General features: G+C 37.5%; 1 protein-coding gene and 1 pseudogene across 2 annotated transcripts in view; both read right to left on the bottom strand.

The window, feature by feature from the left end:
* The window catches only part of CSTF3 (cleavage stimulation factor subunit 3), a 79,092-nt gene that overhangs the window by 12,572 nt on the left and 41,774 nt on the right, over window positions 1-24,746 (bottom strand). Inside the window, exons 4-13 of the mRNA XM_080641770.1 lie at window positions 12,511-12,543; window positions 12,094-12,191; window positions 11,045-11,111; window positions 10,926-10,960; window positions 10,715-10,841; window positions 8,583-8,660; window positions 5,195-5,357; window positions 2,856-2,965; window positions 2,137-2,253; window positions 1,799-1,873 (exon numbers count right to left, since the gene is read on the bottom strand). Of these exons, the coding sequence (XP_080497896.1) occupies window positions 1,799-1,873; window positions 2,137-2,253; window positions 2,856-2,965; window positions 5,195-5,357; window positions 8,583-8,660; window positions 10,715-10,841; window positions 10,926-10,960; window positions 11,045-11,111; window positions 12,094-12,191; window positions 12,511-12,543 (903 nt within the window). The remainder of the gene's footprint in view (window positions 1-1,798; window positions 1,874-2,136; window positions 2,254-2,855; window positions 2,966-5,194; window positions 5,358-8,582; window positions 8,661-10,714; window positions 10,842-10,925; window positions 10,961-11,044; window positions 11,112-12,093; window positions 12,192-12,510; window positions 12,544-24,746) is intronic.
* LOC308234405 (large ribosomal subunit protein eL31-like) lies at window positions 186-560 on the bottom strand (annotated as a pseudogene). The gene has a single exon. The product of its transcript is annotated as a large ribosomal subunit protein eL31-like (transcript).

Here is a 24,746-nt window from a genome sequence, read left to right as displayed (position 1 = left end):
AGGGAGAGGGATAGAGAGCCAGAAACACCGATGAGAGAGAAACATCGATCAGCTGCCTCCTGCACACCTCCCACTGGGGATGTGCCCGCAACCAAGGCACATGCCCCTGACCGGAATCGAACCCGGGACCCCCCAGTCCGCAGGCCGACGCTCTATCCACTGAGCCAAACCGGTTTCGGCAGCAGTTAGTTTTCATCCACATTAAGTATTTTCAGATTTTTGAAAGTGGTAACAGGTACATAGGTGACCAACAGATAGGGCTTCTTTGGTGAATCTTCATCCTCATTACGTTTCTGGACCCCGCACCCAGATACGGTATAGGACATTCCTTATTACTTAGGCCCAGACAGCTTTGTTCAGCATGGTGTCAATGCATACATCTGGAGTTTCCATCTCCTTCATGGCAAATTTCCGGATCTCTCTGAGTGCCTGAGAGGCAGGCTTCTTGAAACCCACTCCATGGATGCACTTGTGAATGCTGGTGGCGTATTCTCTGGTCACTATCTTGTTGATGGCAGAATAGCCCTTCTTCTTCTCACCACCCTTTTTGTGGGAGCCATTATACTGGGCCCAAGTTGGAAAGCCTTCACATTTTCTTAATTTACTGCTATATAAGCCCACTGTTATTTTCCAAAGACCAATAATGTAACTTTATAAGCCATTTTAAACTATTTATGAGCCATTTTATACTCAGCACCTATTGAGTGCCCAACACATGATGAGTATGTGATATTTGTTCAATGAGCAAATGTCTCTGGATGATGAGTAGGGTCCTGATTTGCCCAGTTTTGATGAAGTCAAACTGTTGTTACCCAGTTTTTACAAGTGGATGAATAAAGGAATGAACTACGAGTTCCTTGAAGAAAGAAAATTTACCTAATTTGTCGTTATTCTGCTGGAATCTAGCACAGAGCAGTTTGCTAAATGAATTTAAAAATGATTATTAGAGGTCCTGGGTTCAATTCCAGTCAAGGGCACATGCCTGGTTGTGGGCTCAATCCCCAGTGGGGGGCATGCAGGAGGCAGCATGATCAATGATTCTCTCTCATCATTGATGTTTCTTTCTATCTCTCTCTCCCTCTCCCTTCCTCTCTGAACTCAATAAAAATATATTTAAAAAATCGTTATTAAATGCCAGCAATTAGAACAGTGGAAAGCCAATATAAACAAACAAAAAAGCAGTATAGCTGTAGCTGACTTGTGGCAGAGGGTCTAGAGCCCCACACACTGGCCTGTCCCCTCCCCCTCCCAGTGAAAGAGCTCTATGGTACTTTTACAAAACTCAGGACTTTGAAAACCATTATTACAGAGCAGTATTCAGGACAAAGTGAATTTCTGTCCAATCTCTTCTCAGGATGCTTGTTTCATTTATTTAAAAAGCAATATTTATTATGCTACAATTATGTGGCATAAATGGCTCTAACCATGATCACAATGAAGGTGTTAGAGAAAGTGCCACAGTAGCTATGCCATATTGCTGCATTAAAAAAAAAAGAAGACTGAGTAGAGAACAGATCAGTAACTGCCAGAGGTTGGGAAAAAAGAAGGGTTGACTACAATGGGGTTACATGAGAGAATGTTTGGGAGCGACTGAAGTGTTTTATATTTAATTGTGATGAACAAATGTCACTGGATGATGATTCCCATGATTCATCACCATGATGGTCCCATGATTCAATGTTATTGGTCAAGAGTCATAGAACTAAACAATAAAAACAGTGAATTTTGTGGTATGTACACAAATTTTTGATGTTAAAGCAGATTGCAAAGGTAGGAAAGAGATTTGTAATGTACTCACCAAGGTGGGGTCAATATCCTCAATTGCCAAAAGTCTGTTATATATACTGTGAACTTTCTCGTACTTCATGCGACTCTAAGGTGGTAGAGAAGAAGTGGATATGAATATATACTCTAAACAAGCACGATTAGAGCTCTGAGGAATCCAGAGGCTGCACCCCACAATGGCACCTGCTTTGAGCATAGATATATAATGAGCTGAGGACTAATAAATGTTCATTTTGTATCATCTTTGTCTACCAAAAGCAATATTCTAGGCAAAGAGGCAGCCAGAAAAAAAATTCAGTCCTGCAGTAAAAAATCCAATTATAAGAAAGTTCTAAATATTTTTTTACTCACCTCTTCATAATCTGCATATGCAAAATACAGAAGCATATTCTTCTTTAATAAAGTGCTTATGGCTCTTTCATATATATTAGCAGCTTCATCACTAAATAGTTTGGCATTATTCATATCCTAAGAGAAAAAAAAAAAAAGAAAAGCTCACTATAAAAATGTTAATATAGAAAGAGAATAAAACACACACACTCACACACACACATATGGACACATATGCATTTCTGGATTTTAAAAATATTTCAAAGACTCATTCCATTATTTTAACAGAAGAATCATAAAATACTCTAAATGATTCATCACTTGAAAAATAGCTACTATATTTTAATTCTGACTAAGGAAGTCTAATTATGTAAGAGTGTCATTAAGATTCATACTGACATAAATTAAAGTTTCCAACACTTATTCTTTATTACCAAAATTTTGTTAATCCTCTCCCAAGGGTATTTTTCCCATTGATTTTAGAGAGAGCAGAAGGGGGGGAAGAGCGAAACATCAATTGGTTGTCAGTTGCCTCCTGCCCACACTCTGACCAAGGCCAGGGATCAAACCTGCAACCCAGGTATGTGCCCTTGACCAGGAATCGAACCCAAGACCCTCCAGTGTGTAAGCTGACGTTCTAATCACTGAGCAGCACTGGCCAGGGCTCAGTGCTATATTTAGCAAGTTATTACTATGCCAAAACCATGGAATGACAAAAAGGGACCAAAAGGAATACTCACCCCCTTCTCTGCTAGCAGTTTACTTGACTGCTCAAGATACTGGGCGGCTTCATACCAAATATCAGGGTGATGGCCCAGCACAAGCAGACACTGTTCATAAGCAAACATAACTAAGGAAAGACAGTCACAACATTCAATTAAAATAAATATTATTTACGAATCTATCAATACAAGCATCACAATTAAATTATTTGGCTAAGGCAATGCACTCCAATAATGTATGGTAATTGGAAATAAAAAGCTTTAGTGATTTCTGGCACCATCATCCTCCCACACCCCATCCATCATTTATAAAGTTAATACTTACTGAACTCCAACCATATGCTAGGAATATAAAAAACACCATGAATACACCAGTGAATCTAAGACTTCCTATACTCAAAATGTAAGAAGTATTGTGATTAGGCAAGTACAGGGTACTCTTGAAACTTACAGCAGCAGGACTTAACTAGTTTATGGACTCAAGAAAGGCTTCACTAAGGTACTGACATCTAAAGCGAAACCTGAAGAAGGGATATAAGCTGGTCAGATGAGATAATAAGTGGAGTACAGGAATGTCAGGAGTAGATACAAAAATGGTGTAGGCAAAAAACTAAAACAAAACAAAGACCAGTATTTGCAAAGGCCTATAGGTGGGAAAGCAAGGCAAGATTGAGGAATTTTTTAAAGTTCCAAATTCTAGTTCTGGCAGTGGCAGAGGAGTTTGTATCAGATTAACTCTCCCGAAAATGAAATTCATAAAATGAAAAATACAAAAGCAACTATTTAAGAGAGAATGACCAAAAGAACAGAAACCAGAGAAGTCTGAGCCCTTAAAAAATCAGAGCCACACTGGGGAGATCCATATTTAATATGGTTTTTCCCCTCAAGGGCATACCCCCGTGTGTATAATTCTGGGATAGCTAGGACTCAAGTCAAATGCTGAAGACTTACTGGCTTGAGATAAGTAAGATGGAATTCTGAGCTATGAGAGCAGCTGAAAATTAAGGAGGAAATTCCCCAAAAGAGAGCTATAGAAGGTGGAGCCTGAAAATCTGGGCATACATGCCCTCAAATCTTTAGCTGATACCCAAATATACATGCACAGGAAAGAATACCAGTACACTAAGAGAGCAATTATAAAATGTAATAAGTAGAAAGCAAAGCTGGAAGGTTGAAAGAGCTGAAGAGATATCGCTGAAGCTGCCCTCTGTATTGGAGACCAAGTTTGGAATTGAGTCCCATCAAGTTTTACGGACTGGGTAAACACCTTGTACTTTCCATTATGTCCCTTGCCCTAGCCTGTTTGGCTCATGGGCCTGTGGACTGAAGGGTCCCAGGTTTGATTTTGATCAAAGGCACATGCCCAGGTTGCAGGCTCGATTCCCAGTAGGAGGTGTGCAGGAGACAGCCATCAATGATTCTCTGTCATCATTAATGTTTCTATTTCTCTCTCCCTTCCTCTCCCTTTCTCTCTGAAATTAAAAAAAAAAAAAAAAAAAAGACTATGTCCCCTATGTCACAGGACTAAGAGATTTACCCTGAGATTAAGGGCAAACGTAAAACAGACCCATCTTAGTGTAAAACCAAGTCACTACAAAGTCCAGGTGATCTGCCAGTAATGTAACTCCATGCTAAACTCAACACGCTTCATAGGAAGATAGCGAAATCCAGCTTTACAGTGTTTCACTTGTACATCTGTACAATGTCCAAAAGGAAGTGTGACTAACAGTCAGGAGGAAAGAAAACCAATCCCATGATAGTCCAGATGTTGAATTAGCATATGAAGATTTTATAACTACAGTTATAAATATGTTTAATGATTTAAAGAAAAAGAATGTAATGCATATGGAACTGCAACTATAAAAAATACAAAAATTTATAGAATGGAAATCTATAAAACTGAAAAGTAAAATATCTGAAATGAAGAATTCACTAGATGGGCTTAACAGTAGACTGGATATGGTAAAACAAAGCTCAGTGAACAAGGAGATAGATCTATACAAATTACGAAATCTGAAGAACATAAGAGAAAAAAAGACAGGTTAAAAAACAACCTCAGGCCCTAGCCGGTTTGGCTCAGTGGATAGAGCGTCGGCCTGTGGACCAAAGGGTCCCAGGTTCAATTCCGGTCAAGGGCACATGCCTGGGTTGCGGGCTCGATCCAATGTGCAGGAGGCAGCCAATCAATGATTCCCTCTCATCATTGATGTCTCTATCTATCTCTTCCTCTCCCTTCCTCTCTGAAATCAATAAAAATATATTAAAAAAGAAACAAAACAACCTCAGTATCCTATGAGATAATATCAAGTGGGGTAACATGCATGTAACTGGAATCCCAGGAGGGTTAATCTTATTACCTCTTTTTGTTATAAGGGTCTGATCTTCTGTACGAAGAGGGTTGCTCTTTTCCCACTGTATGTATTTCTTCCACATATCTACCTGCTGAGCTTCTTGAGGAGTATTCTGAGGAGGCACTGAGGGAGCATTGCGGTCCAAACCTTTCATTACTGTCTCATATTCCTAGACAACAAGCATTTAGCATTCTGTGGTAAGCATAGGAACAACTCAGATATACAAAATGTTGATCAGTTTGGAATAATTTGCTAAAATGCCAATTTCTTCCAAATACCACTTTAATATAATCTAAATAATTAAAATCAGGGAGAAAGGTTATAGCAAGTTACCTACCCAAGAACAGGTTATCAAGACTGGATGAAAAGAACACCCCTGGTCTGTAGAGATAATCTAGGAGGTCACTCTCCAGGACAGAACATGATTGATGACCTGGTGGCATCATTACTGCCATCTTTTGAGAAACTGGGTCTTTTAAAATTTGTATCACTAGACTATTTTCCCTAACTTCTCACGGTGTCATTTAGTGGAAAGCTATGTTCACAAGACAAAAGTCTGTCTCTGAGAGCTGTTATTAGACAACAGAGTAATACAGTATTCAGATATGCATGAGCAAATAGGAGGGAAGGATAAGAACTTCATCAATTATAGTTGGAACCTTGTCTCTACGACCAGGTTCTATATTTAAAAATTTTCTTCCAAACTCAGTTTATTCTCTTTTGCCCTTTAACATGTCTGTAAAGAGGTATTTCATTTGCAGCGGCGTGCCAGAAGAGGTCAATGGGGGGAAAAGGAGACTTTCAACAATAAAGAACTATTTTTTTTAAAAAAAAGAGGTATTTCATTTCAAATATGTCATCTGCTCAGACAACGCAACTAATTGTCATTAAGATTTCTAATGATTGAAAACATTAAGAATAATACCAGACAGGAAAAGCTCTTGTGTAAACAACATACTCATAAAAATCATTAAAATAAGTGGCCTGACAAAATTTCATACCTTTGAGGAGGAGAAACCAAGATGGCGGCATACGTAAGCACCTAAACTGCTGCCTCGCACAACAATTTCAAAACTACAACTAAAAGACAGAACGGACACCATCCAGAACCACAGGAAAGCTGGCTGAGTGAAAATTCTACAACTAGAAGGAAAGAGAAAAGCTCACAGAGAATTGGAGGTATGGCAAAGGGTCTTTGTGCGCGCAGAGAGGAAGGGCAGCTAAGAGCCTGACAGACTTTCTCTGGCGGAAGGGGGAAGGATGCCCCCGACTGCACTGAACCCCAGTTCTGACTGCACTGAACCCCAGTTCCAGGCGAGCCCCTGGGGACCCACGCTCTTACGGGGGGAATCTGGACTCTCGGGCGGAGACTCGGGAGCCGGGGAAGGCAGAGGTCTGGGAGCGCGCACATGCCAGTGCGCACAAAAGCTGCAAAGGTTGCCACAGGCTTTCCCTAGTGGAAGGGAGTCAGAAGCTCCTGACTGCACTGAGCCCCAGTTCTGACTGCACTGAACCCCAGTTCCAGGCGAGCCCCTGGGGACCCACGCTCTTACGGGGGGAATCTGGACTCTCGGGCGGAGACTCGGGAGCCGGGGAAGGCAGAGGTCTGGGAGCGCGCACATGCCAGTGCGCACAAAAGCTGCAGAGGTTGCCACAGGCTTTCCCCAGTGGAAGGGAGTCAGAAGCTCCTGACTGCACTGAGCCCCAGTTCTGACTGCACTGAACCCCAGTTCCAGGCGAGCCCCTGGGGACCCACGCTCTTGTGGGGGGAATCTGGACTCTCGGGCGGAGACTCGAGAGCCGGGAAGGCGGAGGTCTGAAGGCGCGCACGTGCGCGCAAGGGCAAGGCTGACGGGAAGCCAAGACTGAGACTCCACCCCATCCAAGCTGAGCACAGAGGCTATTACAATTTGGCAAGTCTAATCCTATAAGGCTGTCTCCAGCACCGGACTTCTCCCAGCATAGACACAGCTGATCCTTACAGCCAACTGGCCTGGAGGTCAATTCCTCCCAGTGATACCAACAACAATCAAGACTTAATTACAACAAGGCTGTACACATAGTCCACAAAGGGGTGCACCAAGAGTGTCCACCTCAGGTTAACTGGGGAGGCAGACCCACTGGGCCATATAGGAAACCTAGTACACAAATCTACCCTACCAACTCAGGGAAGCAGTGAAAATGCGGCGTCAAAGAAACATATCACAAACAAAAGAAATGGAGGAAAACAAACGACTGGATATAGAATTCAAAACCACGGTTATAAGGCTTTTCAAGAATATCCTAGAAAAGGCCGATAAATATAACGAGACCCTCGAAGATATGAAAAAGGACCAACTAGAAATTAAACATACACTGACTGAAATAAAAAATATTATATAGAGACCCAAAACAGACTAGAGGAACACAAGAATCAAGTCAAAGAATTGAAATACAAAGAAGCAAAAAACACTCAACCGGAAAAGCAAAAAGCAAAAAAAAAAAAATCCATAAAGTTGAAGATAGTGTAAGAAGACTCTGGGACAACTTCAAGCGTACCAACATCAGAATTATGGGGGTGCCAGAAGAAGAGAGAGTGCAAAATACTGAAAACCTATTTGAAGAAATAATGACCGAAAACTTCTCCCACCTGGTGAAAGAAATAGACTTGCAAGTCCAGGAAGCGCACAGAACCCCAAACAAAAGGAATCCAAAGAGGACCACACCAAGACACATCATAATTAAAATGCCAAGAGCAAAAGACAAAGAGAGAATATTAAAAGCAGCAAGAGAAAAACAGTTAGTCACCTACAAGGGAGCACCCATACGACTGTCAGCTGACTTCTCAACAGAAACTATGCAGGCCAGACGGGAGTGGCAAGAAATTTTCAATGTGATGAATAGCAAGAACCTACAACCAAGATTACTCTACCCAGCAAAGCTATCATTCAGAATTGAAGGGCAGATAAAGAGCTTCACAGATAAGAAAAAGCTAAAGGAGTTCATCACCACCAAACCAGTATTATATGAAATGCTGAAAGGTATTCTTAAAGAAGAGGAAGAAGAAAAAAGTAAAGATAAAAATTATGAGCAACAAATACATATCTATCAACAAGTGAACCTAAAAATCAAGTGAATTAAAAACCTGAGGACAGAATAATCTGGTGAATATAATAGAATCAGGGGCATAGAAAGGGAGTGGACTGATAATTCTCAGGGGGAAAGGGGTATGAGGGGTTCATGAAGAGACTGGACAAAAATCATATACCTATGGATGAGGACAGTGGGGGGGAGGTAAGGGCAGAAGGTGGGGTGGGAACCAGGTGGAGGGGAGCTATGGGGGGAAAAAGGAGAAACAATTGTAATAATCTGAATAAAGATTTATTTTAAAAAATAAATAAAAAAATTTTCATACCTTTGCTACACGCCTAGCATTCATGTAATCTCTACTCCGATCTTCAATCATTTTTTTAGCTAAATGAATATTGATACCCTAAGGAAAAAGAAAACATATGTTTTAAATTAACTATACTTTAATATTAGCACAATATAGTTAAATTTATTCATGTACTAACTTACTTTAAATTTTTTATTTTAAAAGACTTTGTTAATAAAATAAAGGTTCAATCACATTATATACTTCAGAGATCAAGGAAGATGTGCTAAAGTCTGATATGAACTGGCAATAAATTTCCATAGATCAGGAATTTCTAAAGTTAGGGAATGATTTGGAAAGGATACAAATTCTATTTCATATAAAATTTTAATAATAAAGAATGATGAGCCCTAGCCGGTTTGGTTCAGTGGATGGAGCGTCGGCCTGTGAACTGAACGGTCCCAGGTTCGATTCCGGTCAAGGGCACATGCCCAGGTTGTGGGCTCGCTCCCCAGTGGGGGACTTGTGGGAGGCAGCCGACCAATGATTCTCTTTCATCATGGATGTTTCTATCTCTCTCTCCCTCTCTGAAAGGAATAAAAACATATGTTAATTAAAAAAATAAATAAAGAATGATGTACAGAATCATTTGCGAGAATAGCTGTGGATTAATCCTGAAAAGTACTTCTCTAAGTCTGCATAACTTGCAAAATAACTGCAGGGGGAAAAAGGAAAAAAAAAGAAATGCAGTGGTAGAAGTAGACAAACATTATCATTCATGTCCAGTGGATCTCAGAGAGTAGACCAAGAAACTGATTTCCAAGACCCTTTCAGTGAGGTCCATAAGATCAAAACCATCTTTAATAATAAAAGTGTAATATGCTAATTAGACCAGATAGCTGGATGACCTTCCGGATGAAGCCGGGGCTGCGAGGGCCGAGCCCCTTGCATGAATTTCATGCATCGGGCCTCTAGTTTTCATATAATACTAAGACATCATTTGCCTCTCTTACAAATACACAGTGGAGTTTTTCAGAGACTATGTGACATTCAATATTATAAAAGATTGAATTTAGAAGCAGATATAATCTAGCTATTAAGCTCGATATTAAAGAAATTTGCAAAAATACAAAACAATGCTAATCTCACTAAATTTTTTCTTGTTTTGGAAATTACAGTTTGTTATAATACTATTTATGTTAAAATGTAAGGAGTTTACTGTTGTAAATTTAACTGATTAAAAAGTATCTTAAAATTTCTGTTTTAATGTTAATATGCAAAATATGATATATAAAACCCATATTAAAATGAAGAGTTCTTTGTAGTCTTCAATACTTTTTTTTTTTTAAATATATTTTATTGATATTTTACAGAGAGGAAGTGAGAGGGATAGAGAGCTAGAAACATCGATGAGAGAGAAACATCGATCAGCTGCCTCCCGCACACCTCCCACTGGGGATGTGCCCACAACCAAGGTACATGCCCTTGACCGGAATCGAACCCAGGACCCTTCAGTCCGCAGGCCGACGCTCTATCCACTGAGCCAAACCGGTTTCGGCTAGTCTTCAATACTTTTTAAAATCCGCCCCCCAAAAAAGTTAGAGAGCTACTGGTCATACCTATGGGGGAACGATTTTAATACTCTGCATAGTTCTTCCAAATCACAGTGGACATATGAGGGACTTTCTTTTAAGAATGAAGCTTATTTGGCACATACGTTTACTTATTAGCTCAGATGATTAAAGCATATGCCAATGAGCCAACAATCTTAGATTGCAGCTCCACATTTCACAAATGCAAGCCAACAATCATATCTATAACTAGGTAAAAGAGGTGCGTTGCAACTGATCACTACTATTGGAAAAACAATTCTAAAAAGGTACCATTTCATAAGGGATCAATGTGTGGGTATAGTTTAACAATGAATAAAAACGGGTTTTGTTAGAATTTTGATTTTTCCATAGTCGTCTCTAAAAAATAATAATGAGTTTCTCAAAACCTTGCAAAAACATCAGAAGTGGTTCTTTCATTACAATCAACATAAAAACAGACATGCACAGCACTGATATGCAGGTACCTAATATCAGAAAGGCTAGAATCCACAAACCCACAACGCATTAAAATTAAAATTAAAATGGTGTGGTTATAATAATTACTCTGGCCTAATTTACCTCTTCATACTTGTTATAGTCTCTCCAGAGTTGTTCAATGTTGATCATTGGATTAACACAACCTCGTTGATAAACCCTTCGGACAGCTGTTATTCTCTGATTTTCTGCATAAGATCCAACAGCTTCCCTGGTGTTGGATAAGAAATGCCATCAATCATATTATACCTAAATCAACTGTGCACACTGAAAAAAAATCAATAAAAATACTTACACGCCTTTTAAGAAATTGATGTAATCCACCCAAATCTAAGAAATAAAATAAAACGTTAGTATCTTTCTTGATATTTTCAAATTTATAAGGTGTATATATTAAAAATATTTTAACTCTACCTGATAAGACATAATTTCCATCCCAATTTTATCCAGTGCAAAATCATATGCTTGAGCCATTTTTTCTCTGAAATAAATGTGAAAGACATGTTTTGTTTTGTTTTAAATTGTATTTATTTATTTTAAAAATGATTTTTAGTCCTAGCCGGTTTTGCTCAGTGGATAGAGCATCGGCCTGTGGACTGAAAGATTCTGGGTTCAATTCCGGTCCATAGCACATGCCCAGGTTGTGGGCTCAATCCCCAGTGTGGGGCATGCAGGAGGCAGCCAATTGATGATTCTCTCTCATTATTGATGTTTCTATTCTTCTCTCGTCTTCTCTGAAATCAATAAAAATATATATATTTTTAAAAATGTATCTACAACTAAAACACAATCATAACTTCTGATCACAGTATCAGAACAGCATTTGAACCTTTTGTATGTATAAACAAAAATGTAAAGGCATCCTTGCAAGTACACAAAATACTTCTTTTGGTTAGCTTGCCAATGTCATTTGTTTCTTTTACCTTCTGCTTGTGAGCTTATCAATGACCAGGCCCAGGTTTTATTTATTTTTCTATCCTTTAAATTGCTTAATCTTATATGTAAACCAGAGTAAAGTGTGGAAATATCTGGTGTAAGCAGGTAAGTTACATATGAAGATCTATTAGCTCTGAAGTAAAATTTAGAGTAAAAGAACTACCACTTCAATATAAGACATTAAGGATAATGAGGAAAAGAAGATAGAATTCTAGTTATAGATAAAACTTAGAGGTGTGTTTTAACATTTGGGAAGGTCCATTACTCAGATTCAGTGTAGTTAATGGGTGGGCGAGAGTCAGAGCAGGGAAACTACACAATAGAACTGTCAAATATGCCTTGGAATACTTAAGTAACACACTGCATCACAACCTACCAAGAGCGGTGCCATGACAAGTAATAAAATGCTCTTTATTAAGTTTGACAACAAGCTCGTCTCTTTCCCTGGAGTTAAGAGAAGGTGAGTTACTGTGGGACTGACTGTGCCTGGGGATCACTTGCATTCTTAAGACCCTGATTTAACTTACTTGTAACTTGGTAGTTTGCCCTTGGTTTCTCGGACATATGAAAGATAACACTTCCATAAATCAATGTGCAAAACCTTCATAAGGCATCTCTGAAATAACTATAAATACAAGAAAATATTATCAGACTCCATGGGTAAATTTCACAGGTACGTGGGTAAAATAGAACATTAAAAAACAAACCTAGCTCCTTTCACAAACACATCTTCTTTCAAACAAATGGCAAATAACAACTCCTTCCTAGTTCTTAGTTTTTATTATAAACATTTTCAAATATACAGAAGTGCTGAATAAGTACAATGAACTATATAATCACTACCTAGATTTAATAATTGTTAACATTTTACTATATTTTTCTTATATGGTAAGTCCTCAGTTAAGCTTCAGCATAAAAGTCAAAGTATCTTTAATAGAACTCACCTTTTCAACCTTGTCATAATTTTTAGCTTTAATCTGAAGAGAAACAGAAAAATATTGAATTAACATCATTCTTCTTAAAGTATTAAAACACTACCTCTCATTTTAAAAAAACTAATCTTGCAAATTCATCTCTATACTTGCCTGTTAATTCTGCCTTTCTAAAATAAATAATAGAAGTTTGAACCCAATTATGGATATATGCATTATAAATATATGCCTTATACAAATTCATCCTATATGAATATTTTCTTGTACTCATTGATGTTGAAATTTTGTAAAAGTCAACAAGAAGAATACAGGCATACAAAGCACAGAACAGAAATTATTTTTTGCTAATTTTGACTAAATTTTAGACACTCAGGCAAACTACTATATTCCAGGCACTGGGGCTACCAGTGAACACAACCTGCACAGTCTGCCCATGTTCTGATAGAGCTTACAATTGTATGGAAATAAATGCCAAAATGGGGGAAGTACAGGGTGCTAGGTGCATTTAGGAGGAGCACAAGACTCAGACTTGGGGAGTTGCAAAAGATTTCCTAAAAAGTTAAGATGTTAAGAATGATGTGTTATACTGGTAAATAAAGAGGGGAGTTATTCCAGGCAGGAGGAATAGCATGTGCAAAGACCAAGGTTAAATATAATTAGATTTCCTTTTCTTTTCCAAGTATTTTCATCAGATGGTAGGTAGGATTAGTTGCTCAATTATGATTTATCCTAATTGGATTGGTTAGAGAAATCTTGGCTTCTTGTCCTTCTCCCTCAGCAGTATATATCAATTTTCCCAGTTTTCTGGCTTAAGATATTGCAGGTGAGAACTCTGACAGTCTCTTTTTCTTGAGAATTTTCTTTTTTTTTTTTTAATTGTCTCTCTTCCTTCTGTTCCTTTTTCCTTTAGAACTCCTATTATACACATTATGCCTCCTTATTCTATCTTCAAAATCAATTATTTTTACCCTTTCTTTGATCTAGGTTTAAAAGTATTTGTTCCGTTAGATTCTCCAGGCCACTAATTTGTCTCTATGTCCCCATCCTCCCCCATTTGACCTATTCTATAGTTGATTCAAAAGCAATGATTTTTGGCTCCAGATTTTAATACTGTCCTTTCAATTTCATTGCGTTCATATTATTTTGTTCAAGTTATTGTCTCTCCCATTCAGCAGCTCTCTTTTGTTGAGGTCTATCCTGACAGTTGCTGCATCATTAACTGCATTTATTTTTTCTATTCCCTGACGCTGTGTTGGCAGTCTTAGGATAGTAACTGATCCCTTCCCTACCATGACAGCGATGTAGCAGGTGTAGATAGGAAATAGGCTGTTGGTAGTCCTCTGACAAAGATCCAGAAAGAAGTCTTTGCTTAAGGGTAGGGAGGGCTCAGCCCGCCTGATGTCCACATTCCTCTGGGGTACAAAGGCAGTCGAGGACTTCCAAGTGTTTCTATGGGTCAGTTACTAACACCTTGCCCTAGGCTCTCCACCAGCCCTCTTCTTTGAGATAGCCATAAAACCTGAGGTTTCCTTGAATCCAGCTGCTCTGCTCAGTAGAGGTAAATAGGCTGAGAATGGCAGTGAAGTAAGATGAGTTGAAGTCACCAGCTTCCAAAGGCAATGACAGATTATATACAGTTCTTACAATAGGTTAGGGAAACCAAACTACCGGGAAAATTGGAAAAGAATATGAATAGGCGATTTCCAGAAGAGAAAATGAAGATGGTTAAAGATAATATGGAAACACATGAAAACTTACAAAATGGGAAAAAACAAAAACAGTTAACAAAGTAAAGGTTCATCAATAGAAAAATAGTTTAATCAATTGTGGTGCATTCATATAATGGAATATTATGTAATAGGTATATTATATACCATTAGGTATATAATATTCCATGAATTAGGACTGTTAACAGGTAGTTTGAGGGAATTTTCACAAGATTTTATTGAATAAAAAAAGATTAAAATGTGTATAATATATTCCATTTTTGTAAAACAATGCTCAAAAAATAAATCTTGCACTGGCCAGTGTGGCTCAGTTGGTTGGAGCTTCGTCCCATGCACTGAAGGGTCACAGGTTCCATTTCTGGTCAGGGTACATACCCAGGTTACAGGCTCCATCCTGGTTGGACATGTGCAGGAGGCAACTGATCAATGTTTCTCTCTCATATCCATGTTCATCTCTCCCTTGCTCTCTAAAATCAATGGAACATATCCTTGGGTGAGTATTAAAAATAATAATAAATAATCTTATTTGTATACGTGTATGTTTGTATATGATTTTATGAGCATGGAGAAAATAAGAAACACACACAAAGTTGTTAATGTAGTTGATGGGCAGAGTTCTATCAGTGGAGGAATAGAGACAAGAAAAAAAGAGGCTTTACATCATGTATATGATTTCATTTATGCATTTCAGTAAAAATTACGTCTCTCTATATATAATATATATAAACATGCTTACAGGGCGCTACTTGAAAACCAAAGCTTGATTTAAATTTTAAAAAATTCTTGATACTGCTTTGAAGTTTGTCTTGACATCAGATTCTCAAGTCTATCATTAACCAATCAAAAATGCCTCCATTTTAAATACATACACATAGCTTTAAAAGCATACTAAAACTTGCTTATATCTATCTACTAAAGTAATGCTATATAATTATAAATGACGGGTCCTCAAAAATTATTATTATTTTTTTAATATATTTTATTGATTTTTTACAGAGAGGAAGGGAGAGAGATAGACAGTCAGAAACATCGATGAGAGAGAAACATCCATCAGCTGCCTCCTGCACACCTCCCACCGGGGATGTGCCCGCAACCAAGGCACATGCCCTTGACCGGAATTGAACCTGGGACCTTTCAGTCCGCAGGCTGACGCTCTATCCATTGAGCCAAACCGGTTTCGGCTCTCAAAAATTATTTTTGTTTTCAGTTCTCAAACTTCAGTATGCAACCCATCTGAGTTGTTAAAAGTGTAGATTTCTGTTTTGTAACAGGAATCACAAGTTATACTAATGCAGAGATTTTTTTATATGGTTGGAAATATACCAACATATGACCAATTTATGTGTTAGTGTGATGGAATAATTGTTTTTTTCAAAATTTCTTTAATGTAGTTATATTATTTTTGTAATTTAAAAAATCCTTACAAGAAAAAATTGAGGATAATTTTTTTATACTCACCTTTCTGAGATATCTACTGCTAGTCATAAAAATTTGTCATGAAATTAAAAAGTTTTTGCACAGCAAAGGAAACCATCAACAAAATGAAAAGACAACTCATGGAATGGGAGAGCATGTTCACCAATTCATCTCCTAAGGGATTAATATCCAAAATTTATAAAGAACTTATAAAACTCAATACCAAAAAACAAAAAGAAAAACAAACAAACAAAAAACAATGAAAAAATGGGCAACAGACCTGAATAAACACTTTTCCAAAGAGGACATACTAGTATAGATGGCCAACAGACATGAAAAGATGCTCAATGTACCCAAGCTGGTTTGGCTCAGTGGACAGAGCATGGGCCTGCAGACTGAAGGGTCCCAGGTTCGATTCCAGTCAAGGGCACATGCCCTGGTTGTGGGCTCGCGCCCCAGGGTAGGGGGTGGGGCATGCAGGAGGCAGCCGATCAATGATTCTCTCTCCCTCTCCCTTCCTCTCAGAAATCAATAAAAATATATTTTAAAAAATGATACTCAATGTCACTAATCATCAGAGAAATATCACTTCACACCTGTCAGAATGGCTATCATCAATAAATCAACAAACAAGTGTTGGCAAGGATGTGAAGGGAACCCTTGTGCACTGTTGGTGGGAATGCAAATTGATGCAGCCACTGTTGAAAGTAGTATGAAGTTGCCGCAAAAATTAAAAACAGCCCTGGCTGGTTTGGCTCAGTGGATAGAGCATCGGCCTGGGGACTGAAGGGTCCCGGGTTCGATTCCAATCAAGGGCACATGCCCAGGGTTGTGGGCTTGGTCCCCAGTGGGTGGCATGCAGGGGCAGCCAACTGATGATTCTCATCATTGATGTTTCTATCTCTATCTCTCCTTCTCCCTTCCTCTCTGAAATCAATAAAAATATATTTAAAAAAAATTAAAAACAGAACTGCCTTATGACGCAGCAAATCCACTTCTGGGAATTTATCTGAAGGTGGAACACTAATTTGAAAGAATATATACACCCCTATGTTTACTGCAGCATTATTTACAATAGCCAAGATTTGGAAGCAACCCAAGTGTCCACCAATAAATGAGTAGATAAAACAGGTATAGTACATTTACACAATGGAATACTATTCGGCCGTAAAAAGGAAGAAAATTTAACCCTTTGCAACAGCATAAATGGACCTGGAGATCATTATGCTCAGTAAAATAAGCCAGTCAGAGAAAGACAATTACCATATTACTTCACTCATATGTAGAATTTTTTTTACTCAGATGTAAAATTTAATGAACAAACTAAACTACCAAGTAAAATAGAGACAGACTCATAGAGAATAGGCAAACAGCTCTAATAGGGGGATTTTGACAGGGGGTGGTGGAGGAATTGAGCAAAAAAAAAGAAATAACAGAGAGAAAGAACTCATGGATCTGGACAATAGTGTGGTGATTGCCAGGGGTAGGGGATGGGTTAAGGTGGTATGAAGGGATAAATGGTGATGGGGGGAAAAAAAGAGAAAAAATTTTGTCATACACTTGAAATTTTATTTTTTTGCTGAGTCACTTTAATTTTACCAAGATATGAAAAGATGCTATGGAGGGAAAGGAATAAAAAATTTCAAATTGTCAACTCCCTATTTTTATTTTATAAAAAAGGAAGATAATTAGATTAGCAAAAGCAGGCTCTGAATTTTATTAAATTAGAGTGGTTATTGGGGGAAGAATAAAACAAGTGTAACACTGAATAAACATGGATCTATTCTTGATACATTAAAAAATTTTTTTATAAGTTTGAGTCAAACTGATTGCATATGGTGGGAAGCAAGATCTCAAATGGTCCCTATTCCTATACTTTTAAACACTTCTTAATTCTACTCCTTTGTTAACTTATATGATTATTTCTCAAGCATAATTTAACATTAATTGTCTTTTGGAACTAAAACTACCCTCTGGGCATTTACTGAAAGTAATAATCACAGCAGATTATTTAAACTTGCAAAATGTAAACCTTATCAGAAGAAATATCTAATAAACTATTGATAACTATGGTAACATCCATTTTTAACAGTTTAGATATTTGTACCCTTTACCTGGAACATCCTATATAATAAAAGCCTGATATGCAAATCGACTGAACGGCAGAACCAGTTGATATGACACGCACTGACCACCAGGGGACAGACGCTCAACACAGGAGCTGCCCCCAGCCCGCAGGCCCAAGGCCAGCCAAGTCGGGTGCCAGCGGGGGGCCTCCCGATCACCCTGCCTGTTGCCCCTCAGATTGGCCCTGATCGCCGGCCAGGCCTAGGGACCCTTTCCGTGTACGAATTTTGTGCATTGGGCTTCTAGTTTTTATATGAAGATGTAAAGAAGCAACAATATTTAACTGTTTGAAAATAAATTAGTTTTCCCTAAATAATATTAGGAATATTTTTCATATTTCATTGAACATTTTATAAAATGGTATAAATGCCTATAAAACTAACATTTTTCTTAACAGAGAAATCTCTATAAGTAAAGAGCATTTTGGCTGATTTCCTCAATATCAAATTTTTTCTTATGAGAATTTTTTTATTTTTTTAAATATATTTTATTGATTTTTTACAGAGAGGAAGGGAGAGGGATAGAGAGTTAGAAACATCGATGAGAGAGAAACATCAATCAGCTGCCTCCTGCACACCCCCTTACTGGGGATGTGCCCTCAACCAAGGTACATGCCCTTGACCAGAATCGAACCTGGGACCTTTGAGTCCGCAGGCCGGTGCTCTATCAACTGAGCCAAACCGGTTAGGGTGAGAATTTTTTAAATGTTATTTTCAGAAGTACCTATCAATTATAATCATCAGAAAGAAGTAACTATACAATTAATTTTAAATAATTCAAAAACATATTTGACAAGTGAATCCAATGGACATAACTCTATAGAGGAAAGTAAACAAACCAAACAATTTAAAGGAAGTCTCTATATACTTTGTTTAGGTTTTCATATAAAATAACCATTTGAGACAAGCCAATGTTTGTTTTAAGACACTACAGGGTTAGACCCCATCTCAAATGAGTTTACATAGCAGTTGCTTGTAACAAGTGGGATGAATAAATGAATTAATTGCAAACACACATTCCTAATTTGTTTCCCATATCTTTCAAAAGATTTGCACTTTTATGGAATTTAAGACAATTTACTAGTAAATTGAGTTTGAGCTGTATAAGCTGATTCTGCTTGTCTTTTTCATTCTAAAAAGCTTAGCCCCAATCCTAAAATGTAAGAGCAAATGGCATCCTGCACACAAATCCCATCTTCCATTCATTTAGCCTTTTTCACTACTTCCTTCTGGGGCTAATTCCTTATACCCAGAAAAAAATGTATTGGATATTAAAGACATAAGTTATTTTAAGGAATTTGGAAAATATTGAAGAATGGCACTTTAAGTTCTACCAAATTTTTTAAAAATATATTTTTATCGATTTCAGAGAGATGGAGAGTGATAGAAACAACAATGATGAGAATCATTAGTCAGCTGCCTCCTGCACGCCCCCTACTAGGGATCAAGCCAGCAATAGAGCTGGGTCATTGATCGACACTGCCCTAGCCAGTTTGGCTCAGTGGACAGGCCATCGGCCTGTGGACCAAAGGGTCCCAGGTTCCATTCTGATCAAGGGTACGTACTTTGGTTACAAGCTCCTCCCCAGCCCGGGCCCTGGTCAGGGCTTGTGCAGGAAGCAACCAACCAGTGTGCTTCTCTCACATTGGTATTTCTCTGTCTTTCCCTCTCTCTAAAAATTAATGGAAAAAAATATCAAGTGAGGATTTAAAATTCTTTTTAAATCTAAAAAACAAATGTATGCTTACATATACACAGATTTAGATTTAACATATTGGCTAAAATCTCTTGCTGTCCCATAAATTTTGTTCCTTGAGACACTTAAAATGTGTTATAGAAACAACGTATCTGTTAAATGAGTAGAGAAAATAAACCAGTTATAGTAACATTATAATTGAAATTATAATTTGCTAAGCAAATTAGTTTTAGATTGAGTTTACATTCCTTTTTTCTGTGTTTTGTTAATCCTTACCAAGGACATTTTTTTCCATTGATTTTTAGAGAGAGTGGAAGGGACAGAGGAGGGGAAAGAGAGAGAAACATCAATTGGTTGCCTCCTGCGCACACTCCAACAGGGGCCAGGGATCAAACCTGCAACCCAAGTATATGCCCTTGTTAAGAACTGAACCAGTTACCCTGCAATCCAATGTTCTACCCACTTAGCTACACTGGACAGGGCCATTTTTATTTTTTGTACTAACCAAATTTGGTATTAATCTTCCACTTTTCTGAACCAACTAAAAAATAATTGCAGTGTGTGCTTCAGATTGACCAGGTGGATATGGGGCCATGGATCTGAATTTTATTAAAGATCTTATAATCAAGTTGGAAACAGGAAATTACTGGGAAGAACAGAGGACTAAATTTAATTAGTGTATCTCCATGTCCTATAAAATTAAGAGGAAAAGGAGTCCCATGCAAATTAGTTACTGAGGAAAGTTTTGCTGAGCAGATGAAATCCAGGAAAAAGGGTTTGTGTAAATCAATGAAATAAAGTGAGTTTCTGAAGTTTTCTGTGTAATGGTGGAAAGAATATGTATTAGGAAAGTAGGCTGGCTAAATGCGGTGGCGGTCCATTATAGAGGGCCTAAACAGAAAGCCAAGCAGAGTTTAAAACTGACATACACAAAAATTGGATGAAATTTCACCCAATAATCAAAGTACAGAAACTATGGCTTATCAGCAGGGTAGGAGGGTGAGGAAGAGTGACATTGGGTAAGATAGAAAGGTGGCTTTCAGTGTCATAGGATAAGGCAAGAAGGCACTGGCAGAGAAATAGCTAAGAAGCTGTTGCTGTCATCCCTAACTGGGGTAACAGTGGCCTGGGCTTTGGGAGAAGGGGGGACAGGGAGAGAAAAATAGTAATACAGAGGGGGAAAACCAGAGGTATTTTTTCATGGGAACAAAAATGAAAAATGTTATGGTAATTGCTATAAAGTTTTTTATTACTTTTAATGCAGTATTTTATTTATTGCTTTATTTTTAAGAGAGGGAGGGAGAAAAAGAGAAACATCGATTTGTTGTTCCATCTATTCAAGCATTCCTTGGTTGATTCTCATATGTGCCTGACCAGGGACCGAACTGCAACCTTGGAGTACTGGGAACAACGCTCCAAACAACTGAACTACTTGTCTAGGGCAAGTTTACTTTTTTTAAAGTATATTTTTATTGACTTCAGAGAGGGAGAGATAGAAACATCAATGATGAGAGAGAATCACTGATCAGCTGCCTCCTGCACACCCCCTACTGGGGATCAAGCCCGCAACCAGGGCATATGCCCTTGACAGGAAATCAAACCTGGGACCCTTCAGTCCGCAGGCAGACCCGGTTAGGACTACTTTTTTCTTTTTTTAAATGTTTCTTATTGATTTTAGAGAGGAAGGGAGAGGGAGACAGAAAAATTGATGTGAGAAACATCCATCTGCTGCTCCAACTGGGCACCAAACTGGCAACCTTTATATGCATGGGATGACAATCAACTGAGCCACACTAGCCAGGGCCAAGTTTACATTTTATTGGATTTAATGTGGTAACCAGAAATAACTCAGAAAATTTTTTAAAGTTAGGACATAAGGTATTGGTTTTCAAATAAAACCAGTAGGATTAAAGATGTGTATTTGAGTCACTGATTTAATATCTCAAAAATAGCCATTACCAGGCAGAGAAAAGGAACAGAAACCCAGAGTGCTTGAGATAAGAGAAAGGATAAAATCACATCTAGGAAATCAAAGGAGAACACTAAAAAGAGAGCTGATAGATGTTTTATACTGCTAAATAAGTGTAACAATTATACTAGACACCTAGTATCAAGGAAAACGTTTTACCTGGTCTTTCTTAAAGTCACTTTTCAAAAACTGGATTACATTTCTCTACTTTTTGAGCAATGTGCCTACTCTCCCAGTATTTCCTATCAACAGATTTATGAATGTGGAAAACAACACATTTCCTTGTTCCATAAAACTTTTATAGTGCATTCCTCAGACTAAAATGTTTTTATCCAAATCTGCTATTTAAACTCTCAATTTTAGATCTGAAATTATTTTAATTACATTATGCAATTCTGCCATTCTTTTTATCATTGTATTCAATAAAATCAGCATTTGTATTATGAGCCAATTCTAGTTCTCTCAATCCTATATGCATGTTATTTCTACTTTTAATTTAAATGACTTAATTCCACATTCTTTTAAAATGTTCAGCAAATATTCTCCAAGTCATCCTTTTCACCAAAATTATACATTTACTTAATCTTTTCCTCTTTACACTTGGACAAACTATTTTACTAAATTCTGACGCAATTAAAAAAATCTCATTACCTAACTCAATTTGAAAGATCATGCCAGCAACTTTTGATAGTGAAATACCAATTCTAAATGGTCAGTTTAAAGACATGATCATACATGTTTAAAGATACCTAAGTAAAATTGTATGTTAGTTTCTTACAAAGCAAAAATCAGAATATGAATGTACAACAATAAAGGATTGCTTAAGTAGCACACACCTGTAGGTACTAATTTAGCATATTTAAAAGTAATTTTGTATAATGAATAATAGCAAGAATATAAAAAACATGTTACAACTAAGTTTTGAGTTTTTGTTTTATAGATACCTATATTTAAAAAAGCTAACAGTGGTAAAAGATAGTAGAAATATGGATTATTTCCCATTATGCTTACACTTTTCAAATTTCCCTGCAATAAACACATTATACTACTATTTTATTTATTTTTTTAAAATAGATTTTTATTGATTTCAGAGAGAGGAAGGGAAAGGGAGATAGAATCATCAATGATGAGAGAGAATCATTGATTGGCTGCCTCCTGCATGCCCCCTACTGGGGATCGAACCCGCAACCAGGGCATATACCCTTAACCAGAATCGAACCCAGGACCTTTCAGTCCGCAGGCTCTATCCATTGAGCCAAACCGGATAGGACTATATTACTCTTTTAAATAAGAAATATACAAGTTCTATTTTCCTTTTTAAACAATCACAAGTTCTATTTTTCCTTCCTCATCTCTTTTTTCAACTTCCATTCATTTGATATATCATTATGCTTGCTTTTTAAAATTGTACCATTTAATTCCAAAATTTTCATTCATCCACATATTTAGCTTCAGTGACAACTATTTATGAAGGCCTATTATATAGTAACTGTATATTTTCAGTAGTCCATCTAGGTATCATCCTATATAATAAAAGCCGCCTAATGTGTTAAGTGTCCAGTTGATCGTTCAACTAATCAAAGCGTAATATGCTAATGATATGCTAAGGCCGCTCAACTCGCTAAGGCATGCACTGACCACCAGGGGGTGGTAGATGCTCCAATTGGTAGGTTAGCTTGCTGCTGGGGTCCAGCTGATCAGGACTGAGCGAGATGGGCCAGACACACCCTGAAGCCCTCCCTGGCTGGCCAACCTCCCATGTCCCTCCCCAGACCCGATCGTGCAACAGTGGGGTCCCTCGGCCTGGCCTGTACTCTCTTGTAATCCGGGACCCCTCGGGGGATGTTGCAGAGCCGGTTTTGGCCCGATCCCACAGGCCAGGCCAAGAGACCCCACTGGTGCATGAATTCATGCACCGGGCCTCTAGTTCCATCATAAAAAAAATCCCACAGGACATGTTTGTTTTCTCTATCTAGCCCTGTTGCTGGTAATTTAAGACTGTATATCCCAGGACCTGGTCCTTTTTTGAGATATGGCTCAATAAATACTATCTTTCAGAAAATAATATAAAATCCCACAAAGGCACGGACTTTTATCAGTTTATTTCCAAGCACCTAGAATAGTGCCCAACATATAGTATACATTCAATAAGTGTGGCTAAGTAAATGTGGCTAAAAATCTACCACTGATAAAAAATATTCATTAGTTGTGGAATTAATATTATACTAATTTAACTATTATTGGAAATATAAAAATGAAAACATGGAACTTGTATAGAAAGCTCAGATGTTCTGTTATTCTTGTAAAAAAAAATACCACACTTAAATAAAAGGTTTTAGGAAGAGTGATACAAATTATACTGTCAGTCAATTCAAAATAAAATACTATCTATCCTTAAAAATAGATAAGGACCTATTGAAACTCTAATACGGATTTTGAAAAGATTTTCACATGGCTTAGAGAGTTCCATGTAAACACCCAAATCAATTTTATTTTTCATTAATTCTCTTGAATGAAAACATGATTTGCCATCTAACACTGCCTCAGATAACAAAGTAAAAGGTGAGAAACAGATTTTGAAAGTGGAGGTTTAAATAGGTAGATATACCTACCAAATAACCTTTACAAAAACCAAGAAAAAATTCAGGTTAAAACATTAAATTCCAGCACAATTAAGAGACAGAAGAATCATTTTCCGCTGAGAGACATGTTCCAAAGATGAAATTTTGGTTCTATTTTAACAAGTTAAGTCCTATTTGAAAATTTTAAGTATTATCTCCAGAATGTTTAAAATGTAATCTAATGGGTACTTAAATTTTTCCCCTTACTCCCTAAGTTCCTAAGTGCATTTCTCCAAACAGGGTCACATTTAAAGACTGAACAAAAGCATGCACTATTTTCTCTGGAATTTTATTTATATCAGTTGGTTTGAAATGTTTGTTTTGTATTTACATTTCATCCCTCCAAAATATAATGTTTGATATATCCCAAAATGATACCACTGAAAGTAACTAAGTTGAAATCCTATATGGAATACCCACTAAGGTTTCAGTAGACAAGAAGGAAATAAAGATCAGATCGGAATTCCTGCCATTAAAAGGAGATTTTTGTGCTATAACTGAAATGTAAATAAAGTTCAAGAGGAAAAAACCTACAAGCTCTGGATCAAGATGACATTTTATCCTATAAATGAAGTCTGGAGAAAGGCTCCTGTAATCTAATAAATACATTGTCATTCTTTCTGGTGGATTCTAATATACGGATCTAATTTTGTCCTGGCCTTATGTAACAAGTTAGTAAGAGCTGTCAGATTA

The sequence above is a fragment of the Plecotus auritus genome (genome assembly GCF_963455305.1).
Source record: "Plecotus auritus genome assembly, chromosome: 9".
Taxonomy (NCBI): Eukaryota; Metazoa; Chordata; class Mammalia; order Chiroptera; family Vespertilionidae; genus Plecotus; species Plecotus auritus.
The sequence above is the reverse complement of the archived record's forward strand: the minus strand, read 5'-3'. Positions and strand labels throughout refer to the sequence as shown.